The sequence below is a fragment of the Rhincodon typus genome, chromosome 39, assembly GCF_021869965.1.
Source record: "Rhincodon typus isolate 14 chromosome 39, sRhiTyp1.1, whole genome shotgun sequence".
NCBI lineage: Eukaryota > Metazoa > Chordata > Chondrichthyes > Orectolobiformes > Rhincodontidae > Rhincodon > Rhincodon typus.
The window spans coordinates 11,322,598-11,339,996 of record NC_063370.1 but is presented as its reverse complement, the minus strand read 5'-3'; the positions used below and the strand labels follow the sequence as shown (position 1 = coordinate 11,339,996).

Sequence of the window (17,399 nt, the reverse complement as noted above, 5' to 3'; positions counted from 1 at the left end):
TCTAGCAACTTCTGTTTTTGTTCCTGATTTACAGCATCCACAGTTCTTTCGGTTTTTATATTCCCAAACTAAACTGCTCCTGGCCCATATCCCTCCAAACCTTTCCTATTCATATATCTGTCCATACGTCTTTTAAATGTTCTAATTGTACCTGCATCTACCACTTCCTCAGGAAGTTCATTCCACATGTGAACCACCCTCTGTGTAAAAAATTTACCCCTCATGTCATTTTTGAATCTCTCTCCTGTCACCTTAAAATGTGCCCTGTAGTCTTGAAATTCCCTGACCTAGGGAAAAGAGAACAACTATAAACTCTCTATACCTCTCATTATTTTATAAATTTGTACAAGCAACCTCCTACGCTTTTATTGGGCCTTTATAACTCAAACCTTCCATATCCAACAACATCGTGGTAAATCTCTTCTAAACCCTCTCCAGCTTAATAATATCCTTCCTATAACTGGGCAACCAGAACTGAACTCAGTATTACAGCAGAGGTCTCACCAACATCCTGTACAACCTCCGTATGACTCCCCAACTCCTATACTCAAAGCACTGCGCAGTATGTAATTGATCTTTCAACTCTCTTCCCGATTCAAACAAAAACAACATCTCCACGTTTATGGCTTTAAAAATTTTGATTCAGTCATGTTTGGTACAATCTCCCATTTTCCCCCAAAATAAACCTGCTTTGTTTCAGTGACAGCCTCCAATAAGGAAAGAAGCTGGGAATCTGTAGAGATATTGTCATTGATCCAAAATTGAGCCAAATGCTATAAAGTGCAATGCAGCTGCAATACGGTGAAGCAACAATCACCTTCATTTATATGGCACCTTTACCACAGTGAAATGTTGATTATCAAATATTTTTATTATTCATTCATGAGATATGTTCATTGTTGGTTTGGCCACTGTTTACCATCCTTGAGAACGTGGTGAATAGCTGACTTTTTCAGCTGCTGCAGTCCATTTGGCGGAGGTAGACTCTCAATGATGTTAGGAAGGGAATTGCAGGACTTCGACCCAGTGCCACCACAGGAATAACAATGTATTTCCAAATCAGGATGTTGAGTAACTTGGAGGAGAACTTGCAAGTGGTGGTATTCCTATGGATCTGCTGAGCTTATCCTTCTAGATGGTAGGGGGCTCATGTGTTTAGAAGTTGTTGTCTATTTAGCGCATTTGCCTTCATTGCTCAGACGTTTGATTATAGGAGTTGGGACGTCATGTTAAGATTGTACAGGACCTTGATAATGCCCCTTCTGGAGTGTGGTGTGTATTTCTGGCTACCCTGTTATTGGATGGATATTATTAAACTGGAGAGGGTTCAGAAAAGATTTACCAGGATATTGCTGGGAATGGAGGGTTTGAGGTATAAAAATAGACTGAGAAAATTGGGAGAGATAGTAGGAACTGCAGATGCTGGAGAATCTGAGATGACCAGGTGTAGAGCTGGATGAACACAGCCGACCAAGCAGCATCAGGGGAGCAGGAAAGCTAACGAAAAACGTCAGCTTTCCTGCTCCTCTAATGCTGCTTGGCCTGCTCTGTTCATCCAGCTCTACACCTTGTTATCTGAGAAAATTGGGATTTTTTTCCACTGGAGCATACGAGGTTGAGGGGTGACCTTATTGAGGTTTATAAAATCATAAAAGGCATAGATAAGTTGAATGAAAAGAGTCTTTTCCCTATGGTGGGGAAATTCAAAAGTCAGAAGTATATTTTTAAGGTGAGAGGAGAAAGATTTAAAAAGGACATAAGGGGCAACTTTTTTTTACACAAAGTGGTTTGTGTGTGGAACGAATTGCCAGAGAAAGTGGTGGATGCAACACAGTTATAATGTTTAAAAGACATTTGGATAAGTTCATGAGTAGGAAAAGTATGGAGGGATATGGGCTGAGCTGAGGGCAGGTGGGACTAGTTTAGTTTGGGAACATGGTTGGTGTGGACTGATTGGACTGAAAGGTTTGTTTCCATGCTGTATGACTCTGAGACTTGTGAATGTCTGCACTGTGCCTTGTAGATGATGCACACTGTTGCTACAGTGCATTGGTGGTAAAGGGAATGAATGTGGATGTGGTACCAATCAAACAAACTGCTTGGACCTGAATGATATCAAGCTTCTTGAATGTTGTTGAGCTGCACTCATCCAGGCAAATGCGGAGTATTCCATCACTCTCCTGACTTGTGCCTTATCAACAGATGTATGGGGAGTCAAGCAGTAAGTTACTTGCTGCAGGATTTTTAACCTCCGAATTACTCTTGTAGCCACAAAAACAAAGTTGCTGGAAAAGCTCAGCAGGTCTGGCAGCATCTGTGAAGGAAAATACAGAGTTAACATTTTGGGTTCGGTGACTCTTCCTCAGTTCTGAAACGTTAACTCTGATTTTTCCTTCACAGATGCTACCAGACCTGCTGAGCTTTTCCAGCAACTTTGTTTGTGTTCCTGATTTACAGCATCCGCAGTTCTTTCAGTTTCTACTCTTGTAGCCACTTTATTTATATGGCTAGTCGAGCTTAGTTTTTGGTCATTGTTAACCCCTAGGATGTCGATACTACATTTGACAATGAGCCATATAAACAGAAATAAGGGTGATATACCAAAAGCTTTGTCAAAGAAGCATTTTAAAAGTGAAAAAGGTGTAAAGTTTAGAGCTTTGCACCAAGACAGCTGAAAATATAGCCACCAATCTTAAGGCTAAATGGATTCCACAGGAACCAGAATTGGAGGAACGTAGAATTCTTGGAGTTGATTGATGGAACTAGCTGTTGAAGGAAGCTTGGTGAGTCACTACATTGCATCTTGTCAATGTTAAATGCTATGTTGGCGAATGCTTACAGTGGTGCATGGGATGTCAATCAAACAGACTGCTTTGTCTTGATCGTATCAAGGTTTTTGAATGTTACTGGAGTGACAACCATCCAGACAATTGGAGAGTTTTACACTCCTGAATTGTGCCTTGTAGATAGTGGCCTGGCATTGGTGGGACAGTCACTGTTGAGGATCACTGCATGTATTACTGATATCATCATGTATGGAGATTTCCCATGGCTCGAGACAGCGTCATAAAGTTGTACAGCATGGAAACAGACCCTTCGGTCCAACTTGTCCATGCCGACCAGATATCCTAAATTAATCTAGTCCTATTTGCCAGCATTTGGCTTACATCTCTCCAAACCCCTTCCACTCATGTACCCATCCAGATGGCTTTTAAATGTTGTAATTGTACCAGCCTTCACCACTTGAGAGAGGGAATTCAGAAAATAATGAGAACCAAACCAATCTGTTTTCTGTGTCCTAGCTGTTTGGAGATTGCTGCACATAGAGAAAGGAACTAATAAAGACTCCCAACAATCCCTTACTCGGGTAAGTATATGAAGGCAGAATATACCAGACAAATTGGTCAGTGCATTGAGTATAGGAGTTGGGAGGTCATGTTGTGGCTGTACAGGACATTGGTTAGGCCACTTTTGGAATACTGCATTTGATTCTGGTCTCCCTGCTACAGGAAGGTTGTTGTGAAACTTGAAAGAGTTCAGAAAATATTTACAAGGATGTTGCGAGAATTGGAGTGTTTGAACCATAGGGAGAGGCTGAATAGGCTGAGGCTATTTTCCCTGGAGTGTTGGAGACTAAGGGATGACCTTATAGAAGTTTATAAAATCATGAAGGGTATGGATAGGGTGAATAGCCAAGGTCTTTTCCCCAGGGTAGGGGAGTCCAGAACTAGATGGCATAGGTTTAAGGTGAGAGGGGAAAGTTTTAAAAGGGACCTAAGAGGCAACTTTTTCATGCAGAGCGTGGTGCATGTATGGAATGAGCTGCCAGAGGAAGTGGTGGAGGCTGGTACAATTACAACATTTAAAATGCATCTGGATGGGCACATGAATAGGAAGGGTTTAGAGGGATATGGGCAAATGGGACTGGATTAATGTAGATATCTGGTCTACAAGGACAATTTGGACCAAAGGGTCTGTTTCCATGCTGTATAACTCTATGACTCTATATCTGGTACCAAGCAATGGCCAGATCAGATAATCTAATATAAAATTGGATGTCTAGCTACCCTGTGCTTCGGGGGAGGGGGAGGGGGTAAAAGAGATAAGTCTCTTGGCACAGATTATTCAGCCTCTGACCTGTTCTTGTAGCCATAGTGTTTACATGGCTGGTTCAAATGTGTTTTCTGGCCGATGGTAAATCTAGGATGTTGACCGTAGGGATTCAGCACTCAATGCTATTCAATATTAAAGGGAGATGGTTTGATACTATTTTTGTTGGAGAATGATATGATCATTACCGGCTACTTAAGTGGGCAAGTGTCATTTATGTCACACGTCAGCCTAAGACTGAATGTTGTTGATCTCTTGCCTTGTGCAAGTACAGACTGCTTCGGTATCTGAGGAATTGTGAATGGTACGGAAAAATGCGATCATTACCAAACATATCCACTTCTGACCTTGCATTGAAGGTAGGGGTCACTGAAACAAATGAAGATGGTTTGGCCTGGAACTTTATTATTCTGAGGAACTCTAGCAGTGATGTCCTGGAATTGAGATCATTGCCCCCAGCAACCCTAGCCAAGTTTTCTTTGTGCTAGGTATAACTCCAATGAGTGGATAAATTTCCCCTATTCCAATTGCCATCAATGTTGCAGGGCTCACTGATGCCATCCTGGGTCAAATGCTATCTTTACGCTCACCTGATTTCTTTTTTGGTAGTTAAATCAAGGTTGCAATGAGATCTGGAGCTAAGTGGCCAGCGCAGAATCTAAACTGCATCAGTGAGTGGATTCTTGCTGGTCAAGTGCTGCTGGATGTCACACCACTGATGATTGAGAGTAGACTGATACAGCAGAAAGTGGATGGATTGGATTTATCCTGCTTTTTGTGACATAACCTACCTGGACAATTTTCCACATTGTTAGGTAGGTGTCAGAGCTGTACTAGAACAAGAGATGCAAATAGTTCTAGAGCACAAGTATTCTAGCTACAGGGCCTTTGTTGGAAATATTTATCATTGTATCACATCGCGTGAAGAAATTGTCCGAAGTTTAGTATCTGCGATGCTGGATAACTCCGGAAAAGGCTGAGATGCACATCCACTCAGCACTCTGTCTAGGGATAGTTGTAAACATTCTAGCCTTGTTTTTTTCACACTGACATACTGGGGTCCACTAATATTGAGAACGAGGATGTTTTTGCAGCGTCCTCCATCAGTTATTTAATTGTGCACCAGCATCATATCTGAATGTGGCAGGGCTGCAGAGCTTCAATCTGGCCCATAGGTTGTGGGATGACTTGGCTCTGCCTATATTGTTCTGTATTCGCTGTTTGCATGTTAGTCCTGTGTAGTAGCTTCACCAACTTGGCACCCCGTTTTTAGCTTTAACTGTCGGTGCGTCTGGTTTATTTTCCTATGATCCTTTTTGAAGTAGAGTTGGTCTTGCGGCTTGACGGCAATGGTAGAGTGAGGGATATGTGGGCCATGAGGTTACAGATTATTGAATGAAAGTCTGCTACAGCTGATGGCTCAGAATGCCTCGGAGATGACCAACTTTTGAGCTACTAAACCTGCCCTGAATTAATCCCACTTTTCAAGTGTTAGTAGCATACAACACAATGGAGGGTGTCCCAGTGTGAAGACAAGAATTTGTCCCCAGAAGGACTGGACTGTGATCACTCATCTGTAAGAAGTAGATTGGTGAGGACAAAGTCATGCAGGCTTTTCTCTCACCACCTTCTGTAGGACAACTTTGGTAGCCAAATGGGTCTTTAACAGTGTCACTCTTGGTGAAGGTCTTTAAAGTCCCCAGCCAGTGTCTTTAGTGGCATAATGCCTCTTTCCAGTAGTATCCAACATGGAAAGTTCTGCTTTGTCAGCTGAAGAAGCATGCAGGTGGGACAGAGCATATGGAAGGATGGTGATGGAGCTGTCTGCAACATTGCTGCGAAATGTGAATCTGAGAGAATAACTATATCATGCTATCGCTTGGCCAGTCTGTGGCACAGTTCTCCCAGATAATGGGGAGCATTCACTTGGGAGGCTGTGTTTCCTATTGTTTCCGGTGTGAAGGCTGATGCTGGGTGATCTGTATTATTGTTATTCAGCTTTTGGTGGTAATTTTGAATGATGGTGGCTTGCTAGATTATTTCAGAGGGTATTTGAGAGCCAACCACATCTAAAATCACATGTTGGCCAGGCTAAGCAAGGACAGCAGATTGCCTTCCCAAAATATCTTTGTTGATCAGAGCTTTGAATACAGGTTGTTGACGAGGCCACTTTGAGTACTGTTTACAGTTCTAGTCACCCTGCTATAGGAAGGATATTAATAGATTGGAGAGAGTGCAGAAAAGATTTACAAGGATGTTACAGGGACTGGAAGGTTTGAGTTATAAGGAGGCTGGATAGGTTGGGATGCTTTTCACTGGAGCATAGGAGGTTGAGGGGTGACCTTATCAAGGATTATAAAATCATGAGGGGTATAGATAAGATGAATAGCAAGGTCTTTTCCCTAGAGTAGTGGAATTCAAAACTCGATGGCTTATTTGTAAGGTGAAAGGGGAAATATGTAAAAGGGACCTGAGGGGCAAATATTTCACAGAGAATGGTTCATATGGGGAATGAACTGCCAGAGGAACTGTTAGGTGCAGGTACACCTACAATATTTAAAAGACATTTGGACAGGTACATGAATAGGAAAGGGTTAGGGGCAAACGCAGGCAAATGGGACTAGTTTCATTTGGGGAACTTGGTCAGCATAGACAAGATACACTGAAGGGTCTGGTACTGTGCTGTATGACTCTAAGGAGCATTAGTGAATCAGATGAGGCTTTAGGACAATCTGGTAGTTTCACCATTATTATTATTGTGAATTGACCATTTTATTTCAGGTTTATTAATTAATAGAGTCCAAATTTCCCCAGATCCAGTAGTGGCATGATCCTCGAGTAATTGTTAATGCCTGTAGTTTATTGATTTAGTGACATCACTACTATTCAATTATCCCCTATTTTAATATTATTTACTTGTAAAATTTTATTTTACTTATGTATATTTTTAAAAAGTTCCTTTATTAGATGTGCCTCTTTAACAAAAGTAAAGAGTTTTTTACATCTCTTGGGACTCCGCTTTCATCCCTATTGACAATATCCTTTTCCTTTGGTATAGCCGAATGGTTTTGATTGACATTTGAACAGCCCATTCAACTTTAGAGATAATCGGGAACGCTGTTGTCCTATGGTAGTAGAGGATAAAAGTTGGAACTTCGGCTCCGGATGTTGATTGGGCCTTTGGACACAGAGCCTACTCTCCTGCAAGCCTGCATTTTATTGGCCTGGGCAAACCTGGGCCTCCAAATTGTTCACCCCTTTCAAGCTGCGGGGAAGTTAGACCAATGAGAAGCGGTGACACAAAGCGGCGGCGGAAGCAAGGGGAAGGCCGGCTGCGAGACGGCTCCTGATTGGCGATTTGGTAACAGCAGGAGCATTGTGAGCAGCTGATGACCAATGAGGAGCGCGGAGAGAAAAGTGGGTTTGGCTGCGCCTGGCGCCACCAAAGTGGGTGCAGGGAGACGGCGGCCATTTTGTTTCGTCAGACGCCGCGGCAAGAGAGAGGAATTTTCTTTATAGAATCCAAAGTGTCCTTTTTTTTACCTTTTGCCAATCGGTTGGAGCGGTGCACTTATTTATTTTTTCCTTCACGTGGCCTCCCACATTACTGAGCCGTTTTTTTCGGTTGGTGGTTGTGCATTTTTAAAAGAAATTAAGAAAATAGTTTTAATTTAAATAAACGGGAATGAGTTCGCTGGACGTGCGGAAACTAAAAGTGAACGAGCTCAAGGAGGAGCTGCACAGACGCGGCCTTGACACAAAGGGCCTCAAGGCGGATCTGCAGGAGCGGCTGCAGGCAGCTCTGGACCGTGCCGCTGAGGAAGAACAAGAAGCAGCCAAAGCCGCCGCCACTGCCGAACAGCGACGACAGGAGGAGGCGGAGAGAGCGCGGGCAGGTGAGGCCTAGGCGCGCATGCGCGGAGCCTCCGGCAGGTAAGCCGGCTGTGCGCAGGCGTGGATCCCGCCCACAGACTCACCTTGAAAGGGAGAGGGTGGGGGGAAGGGGGTGCTGGAGTGAGATATTCTTTTTGCATTCGGTCGCTGATCTCATCTACTTCCTCCCCCTTTTAAATTACTCGACTGTTGGTTCTCAACCCATAATGCACTAGAATCTGCAGTTAAAATAAAACAAAGAACTGAGGGTGCTGAAGATCTGAAACAGAAATGGCTGGAGAGATTCAGCATCTGCGGAAAGAAAGCAGTTCCGAGTTTCGACTCCAGTGAATCTGCAGTTATTCTGCATGGAAGTCTTTTTGTTTTCAAGAGGAATCATCCAGTTGTTTGATTTCATGGAAAGGCTAATGCCCCATTTTAGCTTTTAGTAGACTGCATTCTATTATGCGCTTATTTACAGAGTCTTAAGCGCAGCAGAATGGTTGTTTACCCCCTTCTGTTAGCCTGACATGTGCTGGAAACAGATTCCGTAGTTGGTCTTGAAAGAGAATTTGATATGAACCATAACTAGAATCTCTCTTCCCCCAAAGCCATGAGTACCTGGTGGATCAAGTAACCAGACAGGCAACAGATGAACTTTGTAAAAGAACAAAAACAGTTCTGAGGAAGAGTTGCTGGACTTGAAACATTAATTCTGATTTCACTCCGCAGATGCTGCCAGACCTGCTCAGTTTTTCCAGCAATTTCTGTTCATGTGGATGTAAAAGAGAGTTTTGGCTCCTGTCCTTCACTGATTTGATTCATCCCTTTTGGATGAGTTGCAGCACCTGTCAGCTATGCTGTGATGTGATCGTTCAGTCCTGCGATTGTGCAGTCAACTGACAGCAATGTCCATGTCAATCAAACATTACGGAGTTTCACAGCTTATCTTGCCCTTCTTGTTGAAATTGGCAAGTGTTGTGGCAAAGTTAGAGTGACTTGTCCTGATCTTTCTCAGTGCATTTTTTTTAAAGGAATTGTAGCAACCTCCACTTTGACAACTTCCTAAACACACTGTTCCTCTGATTTTGGTCTCTTGTGTTTCCTGTAATTCTACCACTTCACTCAGTTGGTAGTTGTATCATCAACTGAAAAGATTGTGAAGTCTGCAATTCTCTCCGCAAAGTTCTTTGGCTCTCCACTTGGAGTTGTAAAGATATACAGCACGGAAACAGACCCTTCGGTCCAACTCGTCTTTGCCTACCAGATATCCTAAATAAATCTATAAGACCATAGACCATAAGACATAGGAGCAGAAATTAGGCCATTCAGCCCATCGAGTCTGTTGCACCATTCAGTCATGGCTGATAAGTTTCTCCCATTCTCCCCATTCTCCTGCTTTCCTCCCGTAAACTTTGATACCCTTGACAATCAAGAACCTATCTATTTCTGTCTTAAATATATTCAATGATCTGGCCTCTACAACCTTCTGCGGCAATGAATTCCATAGATTCACCACTCTCTGGTGGAAGAAATTTCTCCTTATCTCTGTTCTAAAGGGTCTTGCCTTTACTCTAAAGCTGTGCCCTTGGGTTCTAGTCTCTCCCGCTAATGGAAACGTCTTCCCACTATCCGCTCTGTCTAGGCCATTCAGTATTGTGTAAGTTTCAATTAGATCCACCTCCTCCTCCTCCCCCCCCCCCAATCCTTCTAAATTCTGTTGAGTGTAGACCCACAGTCCTCAAACATTCCTCGAATGGTACGCCTTTCATTTCTGGGATTGTTCTCGTGAACCTCCTTTGCATTTGGCCCATATCCCTCTAAATCCTTCCTATTCATATACCCATCCAGATGCTTTTTAAATATTCTAATTGTACCAGCCTCGACCACTTCCTCTGGCAGTAAATTCCATACACTCAAAACCTTCTATGTGAAAAAGTTGCCCCTTGGGTCCCTTATGAGTCTTACCCCCTCACCTACTTGTCTTAATGTTTCTTTTTGCTCAGTGTCAATTTTGTCTGTTTACATACCTCAGAAGCATTTACATGGACTTTTCGTTATAAGAAAAACTGTATGCATGTAAGTTCTTGTGCAGGAAATAACAGTGATATCAGGAGAACAAACTCGCGACCTGGTGATGAAAGAGTATTTTAAAGCAGTGGGTTTTTAAAATTTGATTCTGACATCCAGATAGGTTGGGGTGAGGTGGCTCGTGATTGGTGATTTCTGAAGAAGTGTCACATTGGACTGGAAATGTTAACTCTGTTTCCACCCTGATAGATGCTGCCTGGCTTGCTGAATTTCTCACTCAATAAATGCGAGATACTGCGGTTGTTGGAATTTTAATTAAAGATTTACAGGAGAAACTCACTAGGTTTGGCAGCATCTTTGGAGAGAGACAGAGAGACAGTTGATCTGAATCCAGTATGACTTCTTCAGAACTGCTGCTGGATTTCTCCAGTATTTTGTGTTTTTATTTCCAAAATGTTGGATTAAAACTAGTGTTGCTATACTTTGATCAGGTTTACATTTAGGTCAAAAACTTTGAATTTGTGAAGCTTTCTGAATCTTTATTCTGAACTGTTGGCTGCCAGAGTTCGTTTCAAGGCCTTTTTCTTCAATAGGAAGTGGTTGTAGAAAAAAAACTGTTTGCTGCTGATGGACAAGGAAATCTTATAACCACTAGGGTAGGGAAGGCAGATTGGCTATGTTCAAATTGTTGAACAAAACGTAATCTCACAATTACCTTGAAACTATTTGGCTGGGTTGAGGAATTTAAACTTTGATTTATAGGTATCCTTTTCAGCAAAAGAATAGTTTCTGTGTTTTAGTCATCTTGAGCTGCATTGTTTTAACAAACATTGCATTTTTAAAAATTAATAGTTAACATATGGAATACTTAAATTTGAGGAGACCATGCATGGCACTTAAGCTATCAATTTCCGAAATGAAGAAATCGATTAACAGAGCTGCACAATAAATGATCATCCTTCTTGATTCGGCAATTAATTGCATGAGGGGAGAGGTTAGACCTCTGAACTTTCTGGAAATTCAGGTTTTAAACCCATGCTGCACTACTTTGCACTTCTTCCTCCCTCACCTCTTCCCATATCATGACTTCATTAGGACTTTCTGAGGACTTTTTTATTTTTAGGGATTCCTTGCAGTTAAGCATAAAGACATATTGACAGTGCAACACTGCATTTGATAATCTAAGAGTTAATGTTGCCAAGTTAAAGCATGAAATAATCAAATCCTGACAGTGCAGATAGAGGCCGTTTGGCCCACTGAGTTTTCACTGTCCCTCCGACAAGCATCCCACCCAGAACCAGTCTATCCACATAATCCCACATTTACCATCACTAATTCACCTAGCCTGCACATCCCGGAACACTACAGGACAATTTAGCATGGTCAATCCACCTAATCTGCACATTTTTGGACTGTGGGAGGAAACCGGAACACCGAGTGGAAACCCGCGCAAATGCAGGAAGAGCATGCAAACCCCACACAGACAGCCCCCTAAGGCTGGAATCAAACTTCAGACCCTGGCATTGTGAGGCAGCAGTGCTGTACCACCCCAAATGAAATTATGACATACAGAAGCCTTCCAGGACCTAAATCGTTAATGGGATAAAAGGAAAACAGCTTCAACTTATTAGGAGATTCCAACATACATAAACCACTGGATTGAGACAGCCAATTTGAAAATTGAATAAATGATCAGACTCAGTAATCTGTTACTGGTGAGGTTGAGAATTTTAAACAGAACTGTGCTGTACTTAATGCTGTTTATCTTTTGTTTGCACTCCCTGAACTCTCAAACAATGTTCTTCGTTTAACTTCTCATCTTTTAGGCAGTTATCACTTCAGTCCATCTAAACTGTATGTTCAAGTCTGCAGTTGGATTTCCAACCTGTGACTGTGAAGTGATGCCAGCCAATCTAAGGAACTGAATACTACGTTCTTCAATCTAAAAATATGTTTGAGGAAATGCTGAAGATAGTTAATAGGATACAGCCTTAAATATGGGAACAATAATAGGCAGTTTAGCTCCAAGACTGTTCCACCTTTTCGTAACTAATCTGTATACCTGCCTTTGACCCCTCTCCTCTTTTACTATCTTTGCTTAACAATAGAACAAACCTCATTTAAAATTAACAATTGTATTGCATAGTTGCCGATGCAGAAAATAAAGTGTTTCCTGATTTCATTCCTGAAAGAGACAACGCAGTGTAGAGCTGAAGGAACACAGCAGGTCAGGCAGCATCAGAGGAGCAGGAAAGTTGATGTTTTGGGTCCGACCCGAAATGTCAACTTTCCTGCTCCTCTGATGCTGCCTGACCTGCTGTGTTCCTTCAGCTCTACACTGCGTTGTCTCTGACTCTAGCATCTGCAGTTCTTGCTATCTCTGAGTGATTTATTCCTGAAAGGCCTTGTTCTAATTTTTAAACTGTGCTTTTAAGTTCTAGACTCCTTAACCAGCAGAAACAGTTTCTCCACATATACCCAATCCTGTTCTGTTTAGTATGTTAGAAACTTCTGCCCAGTCACCCTTTTCTTTTATAATTACAGTGGATACAGCCTTAGTTTGTGTGGTCTCATTTTCTAATTTAAGTCTTGGAATTTGGAGATTGTTGCAGCAAATCAAAGTTGAATTCCCAAAGCTAATATATCCTAAGGTTTGCCTAGAACTGCTCACAGATGTGGTCTAAACAAGGCCCTGCATTGCTGTATCACAACTTCTGTCCACTTATATTGTGGTCCATTCAATTTAAAGGTGGACATTCCATTGGACTCTGATTACTTCCTGTACCTGGTCATGACATTTTGATGATCTCTCTGGAACCCCGTGTCTCGCCTGTCTTTTGTTTTTAGTCCTTTTTAATTCTTCCTCCCTCACCTCTTCCCATATCATGACTTCATTAGGACTTTCTGAGGACTTTTTTATTTTTAGGGATTCCTTGCAGTTAAAGCCTCCAATAAAGGATATATTACCCACTTCCTATAAAACCCTTGTCTAGAAATCATATTCCTCAGGTTTTATCATTCTTTAGTACCATCATGTTTTATTGACTATTACTTCGCTTAGTTTAATTTTGGGAATCCCTGTGCCTGCTCCAATATTAATCTTTTTGAGCTGTTTAAGTTGGTGAATGTAATATTCAATGTGACTAAATACTGATGCAAGTTAAGTGTTACTAAACTTGTAATGTTAGTGACAATAAGGAAATTAAGGGTTCCATGTTGCTCCTGAAAACCATTAGAGGGTTGACGATACAGTCTGTTGAGCTGTCTTCAACTTTCAGTGTAATCCTGGATGATCTGCCTCCACCTCAATTCCCCATCCAAACTTCGTATCCCTCATTTCCCGTAGACACGAAAAAGTGTCTATTACAGCAATTCTTTTTCTTGATTGTAAAATTTATGTTAATCTTGATATATCCCTCACAAATTTATTTTTAATGCTCTTTTTATAGCTCTGGATATCTGTTTTCTCATCCATTGCTGTTTTATCAAACCCCTTCACTGAAACCTATGTTTTCTGTTTTAGTCTCGTGTCTGTCTGACCGGGCTGGTTTCCTTTGGCAGATAGAGCTTTTGCCCCTCAAGATATGAACTAGTTCTGGATCACATTCTATCATTGAACATCACCCACTGACCTGCTGATTTTGTTTTTAACCATTAAAATCTTTGCCCAGATAACTGTCTCTGGCTCATCACATTGAACGCAGCTTTGCTTAAGTTTCAAAGCAACTATTTTTCACGTTTCTCCCCTTTCAATCACTATGTTGAAGTATGATGGAGAGAAGGTCATTGCTGAAATAGTTAAGGATTATTGGGCCTGGAATGCTGCCTTACAGACTCTTACAGCAATGTCCCAGGACTAAAATTATTGATTTTGTTTGTTGAGGGCCATTTTCCTTTGTGTTAGTTTTGACTCCAGTTAATGGAGAGTTTCTCCTCTGATTCCCATAAACTTCACTTTTATATGCGGTTTTAAATGGCACACTCAGTCACATGCTAGCTTTCATTGTCAAGTTCAGTCACTCTAGTCTTATTCCATCTTTGGAATACAACCCTTCTGCCCATGTTTGGGACAAGGCTGTTATGAGGTCGTTGGAATGAGGAGCAGGAGTAGGACATTTCAGCACCTTAACCCTGCTTCTCCATTCTAGATTATGGCTGATTATTTACCTCAACAGCATATTCTTGTTCTATCTCCATATCCCTTGATGCTTTTAATATTTAGAAACCTATAAATTTCTGTCTTGAACTTGCTTGATGATTGAGCTTCTGTAGACCTCTGAGCTAGAGAATTCCTAGGAATCAAAACCCTCTGAATAAAGAGGTTCCTCCCCATCTTGGTTCTAAATAGTTTACCTTTTATTCCAAGACTCTTCCCTGGTTCTAGATGTCACAGCCAAGAGAAACATACTTTCTGCGTCCACAGTGTCCATCCTTTCAGAATTTTGTAAATTTCTGAATCTCATTCTTCTAAATTCCAGAGAATACAGGCCCTGTCTCAATTTGGTGAATGTCCACTGCACTCCCTCTATGGCAAGTACATGCTTATCAAGGCAAGGAGACCAGAACTGCACACACTACTCCAGATGAGGTTTCACTAGTGCTCTATAACAACTGAAGTAAGACAACATTGCCCAGTCCTCAAATCTTCTTATGATAAGGTCTAATGTATTTTTCCCATCTGAATTACTTTCTGGATACGCATGCGAGCTTTCGGTGACTTATGAACAAAGACACCTAGGCTTCTTTCCACTTTACAATCTCTTATCATTTATAAAAATACTCTGCACCTTTGTTCCTCCTACCAAAGTAGAACTTCACACATATCTACGTTATATTCCATTTGTCGTACTCTTGATCATTCAACTCAATGTGTTTTTCTAATCACCCTGTTCAGAGAGATTATTACACACCTCCGAGCAGGTGGGACTTGAACCTGGGCTTCCCAACCTAGGGGTAGGGACATTACCATTGTACCACAAGAAGATTCCTGAATCCCCTTGAACTCTTTTTGCATCTTTCTCAAAACCCACAAATTCCACTAAGCTTTGTATCATCTACGTACTTGCAAATATTGCAAGATGGGGAGGTGTGGGAAGTTGGTAGAATCCAAACTAAGTATTGGAGTGCAAGTCCTGCCCTTCAGCTAAATGTGATTTTTTGTTAAATAGAATGTGGCCTGCCCACTGTTGGCGTTGGGGTATATTGTTGCTGATCGCAATCAGCAACTGGACTATTATGTACAGTTCTGCTCCGTTTGCCTAGGGAAGCATATACTTGCCAAGAGGGGCTCTTGTGGCACAGTAACAATGTCCCTATCTTTTTGAGTCAGGAGGCCTGGGGTCAAGTCCCACCTACTCCAGATATGTGTATTAACAGATCTGAACAGATTGATAAAAATACATATATGTCAAATGTGATTACAAGAAAGAAGCCTAGGTCTTGTGGCACAGTGGTACTATTTCTATCTCTGGGTTCAAGTCCCATCTGCCGTAGAGGTGAGTCATATAATGTCTGGTGAGGACTCTTGTGTTGTAGTGATAATGTCCCTGCCTCTGTGCAGAAGGTCCAGTGGGGTGGGGTGCAGTGGAGGCTCACCAGACTGAGGCAGGGCCTGTGCCCGTTTGCCTGTATCTACTTCTCCCCACACCATGATTCAGGCAATGACCTCTGCTTTATTGAGTTATTTTGTCCAAATCTTCTTGCCTACTGTTCTGTGTTGTTGGTCCCAACGTGGATAAAACACTGAGTCATTCCCTATTCTCCAAAACCCTTTCAAGCCCGTTCAGGATATGTCCCACCCTGGCTGCTGATACACAATATATTGTGTAGGACTGTCACTCCTACTGGTATAAGTCTGTCCTCCTAATCTCTGAAACCTTTACAACTCTCCCTCTCTTCTCTCTTCCCGCCTGCTCAACCCACCCAGTCTTTTGTACAGTGGAAGTATGAAATTTATCCTTATTTATCCTTACCCTCATGGGTAGAAAGTACATTGTAGGGTAGGATTATCTTCCACAGATTCTCATTTTCTATCCTTGCCAGCTCACACTTAAACAGGACACTATCAGCCACAGTCTATTCTGCATCTCTTAGAGTGTGTCCAGGGTCTGGATTGAATTGTGCAAGTACTTCTTCTTTCGATGAGTGACTGCCTCCAATTCACAGTCTAGATCAATGACTCTGAGATGGGGAGAATGTTGACCAAGACTGTACATGTTTGCTCTAAACAGTCTCAAGGTCTGCAAACCACAGTCTAGGTACACATATTGCTCTACCATATCTGAGTTTAAATTATTTATATCAACCTTGTTCTTCAACACATTAAGTTGCAAGCAAGCATTTGTGTCACCAACCTTTACGTTCCATTTACAACTACTCCGGTATGCCAGAAGATGTTGTTTAGTTTTTTACGCCTTTGAACCATGCCCAATTTGCAATTGCTGACTCAGCTTCCTGCTTGCGATAATTAGCAGTTACGTAAGGCAATTACTTCCAGCTGATTAATATTCACTGCACTGTGAGGCAGTTTCTATGAATTTATTTGATTTTTCCTGTTGCAGTTTTTGAAGTTATGGCTTAAATTCAAGATATTAAACCAAATTTCAGTTTGAGAACTGCTCACTTATTACTTAACAGCAAAAAAGCTGATCCCTGCATTGGAGGGACTTTGTATTCAGAAAGGCATTGATGTGAGTTGTGGTCTCATTTTTTGGCAGCTTTCAGTTGAATGAAATGAATGCTTCCCAAGTTCCTTGGGTTAAAGAACCCCCCACGGATTAGTAATCACAGATTATATAACACTCAACTAGTCACTAAATTTGAGGTGAACTTGTTGGATGGCATTCAGCTAGATCCAGGACTTGTACATTCAGTTAACCATTGTGGCTTTTGCTATGGATTCTTATTACTTAACAATTGGATGTGATCTTTCATTTTGGAAATTGACGTTTATAAATTACAAATTGTAACTAAGGCCAAGATAGTAGGAGGATGCTCTGGGGGGAGTAAATGGGTGTTCTTGTGTTCAAGAGTAATAAATTGGGTGGAAACGAAATATGGGTGCCTTTTATTTGAAGGCCAGTTATATAAGATTAATGCAACCATAAAAGAATTCTAAGTAATTTTCCATTAAATAGATAAATTGTGACGTTTTAATGGTAACTAGTCAGGATTTGGCTTTAGACATTGCATTTTCAGTGGGAATTCTTTGGTGACCAGGAGGCCCAAATTCATTTGACAACACTGCACAATTTGGTGTGAACCAGGCATGTTCAGAGGGTGACTTTCCCATTTTAGTTCTGTTCTCCTGCCTTGCAGATTTATGCAGTATCTGTGGATCAGCATCTTGTTCACATAACTCCACTACTTTTGTTCTGAGCAGCTTA

General features: G+C 41.6%; 1 protein-coding gene across 1 annotated transcript in view; it reads left to right on the top strand.

Moving 5' to 3' along the window:
* Positions 1 to 7,224: 7,224 nt before the first annotated feature.
* The window catches only part of LOC125487289 (heterogeneous nuclear ribonucleoprotein U-like protein 1), a 42,440-nt gene continuing 32,265 nt past the window's right edge, over positions 7,225 to 17,399 (top strand). The window contains exon 1 of the mRNA XM_048618227.1: positions 7,225 to 8,006. Coding sequence (XP_048474184.1) covers positions 7,796 to 8,006 — 211 coding nt within the window. The 5' untranslated portion in view covers positions 7,225 to 7,795. The remainder of the gene's footprint in view (positions 8,007 to 17,399) is intronic.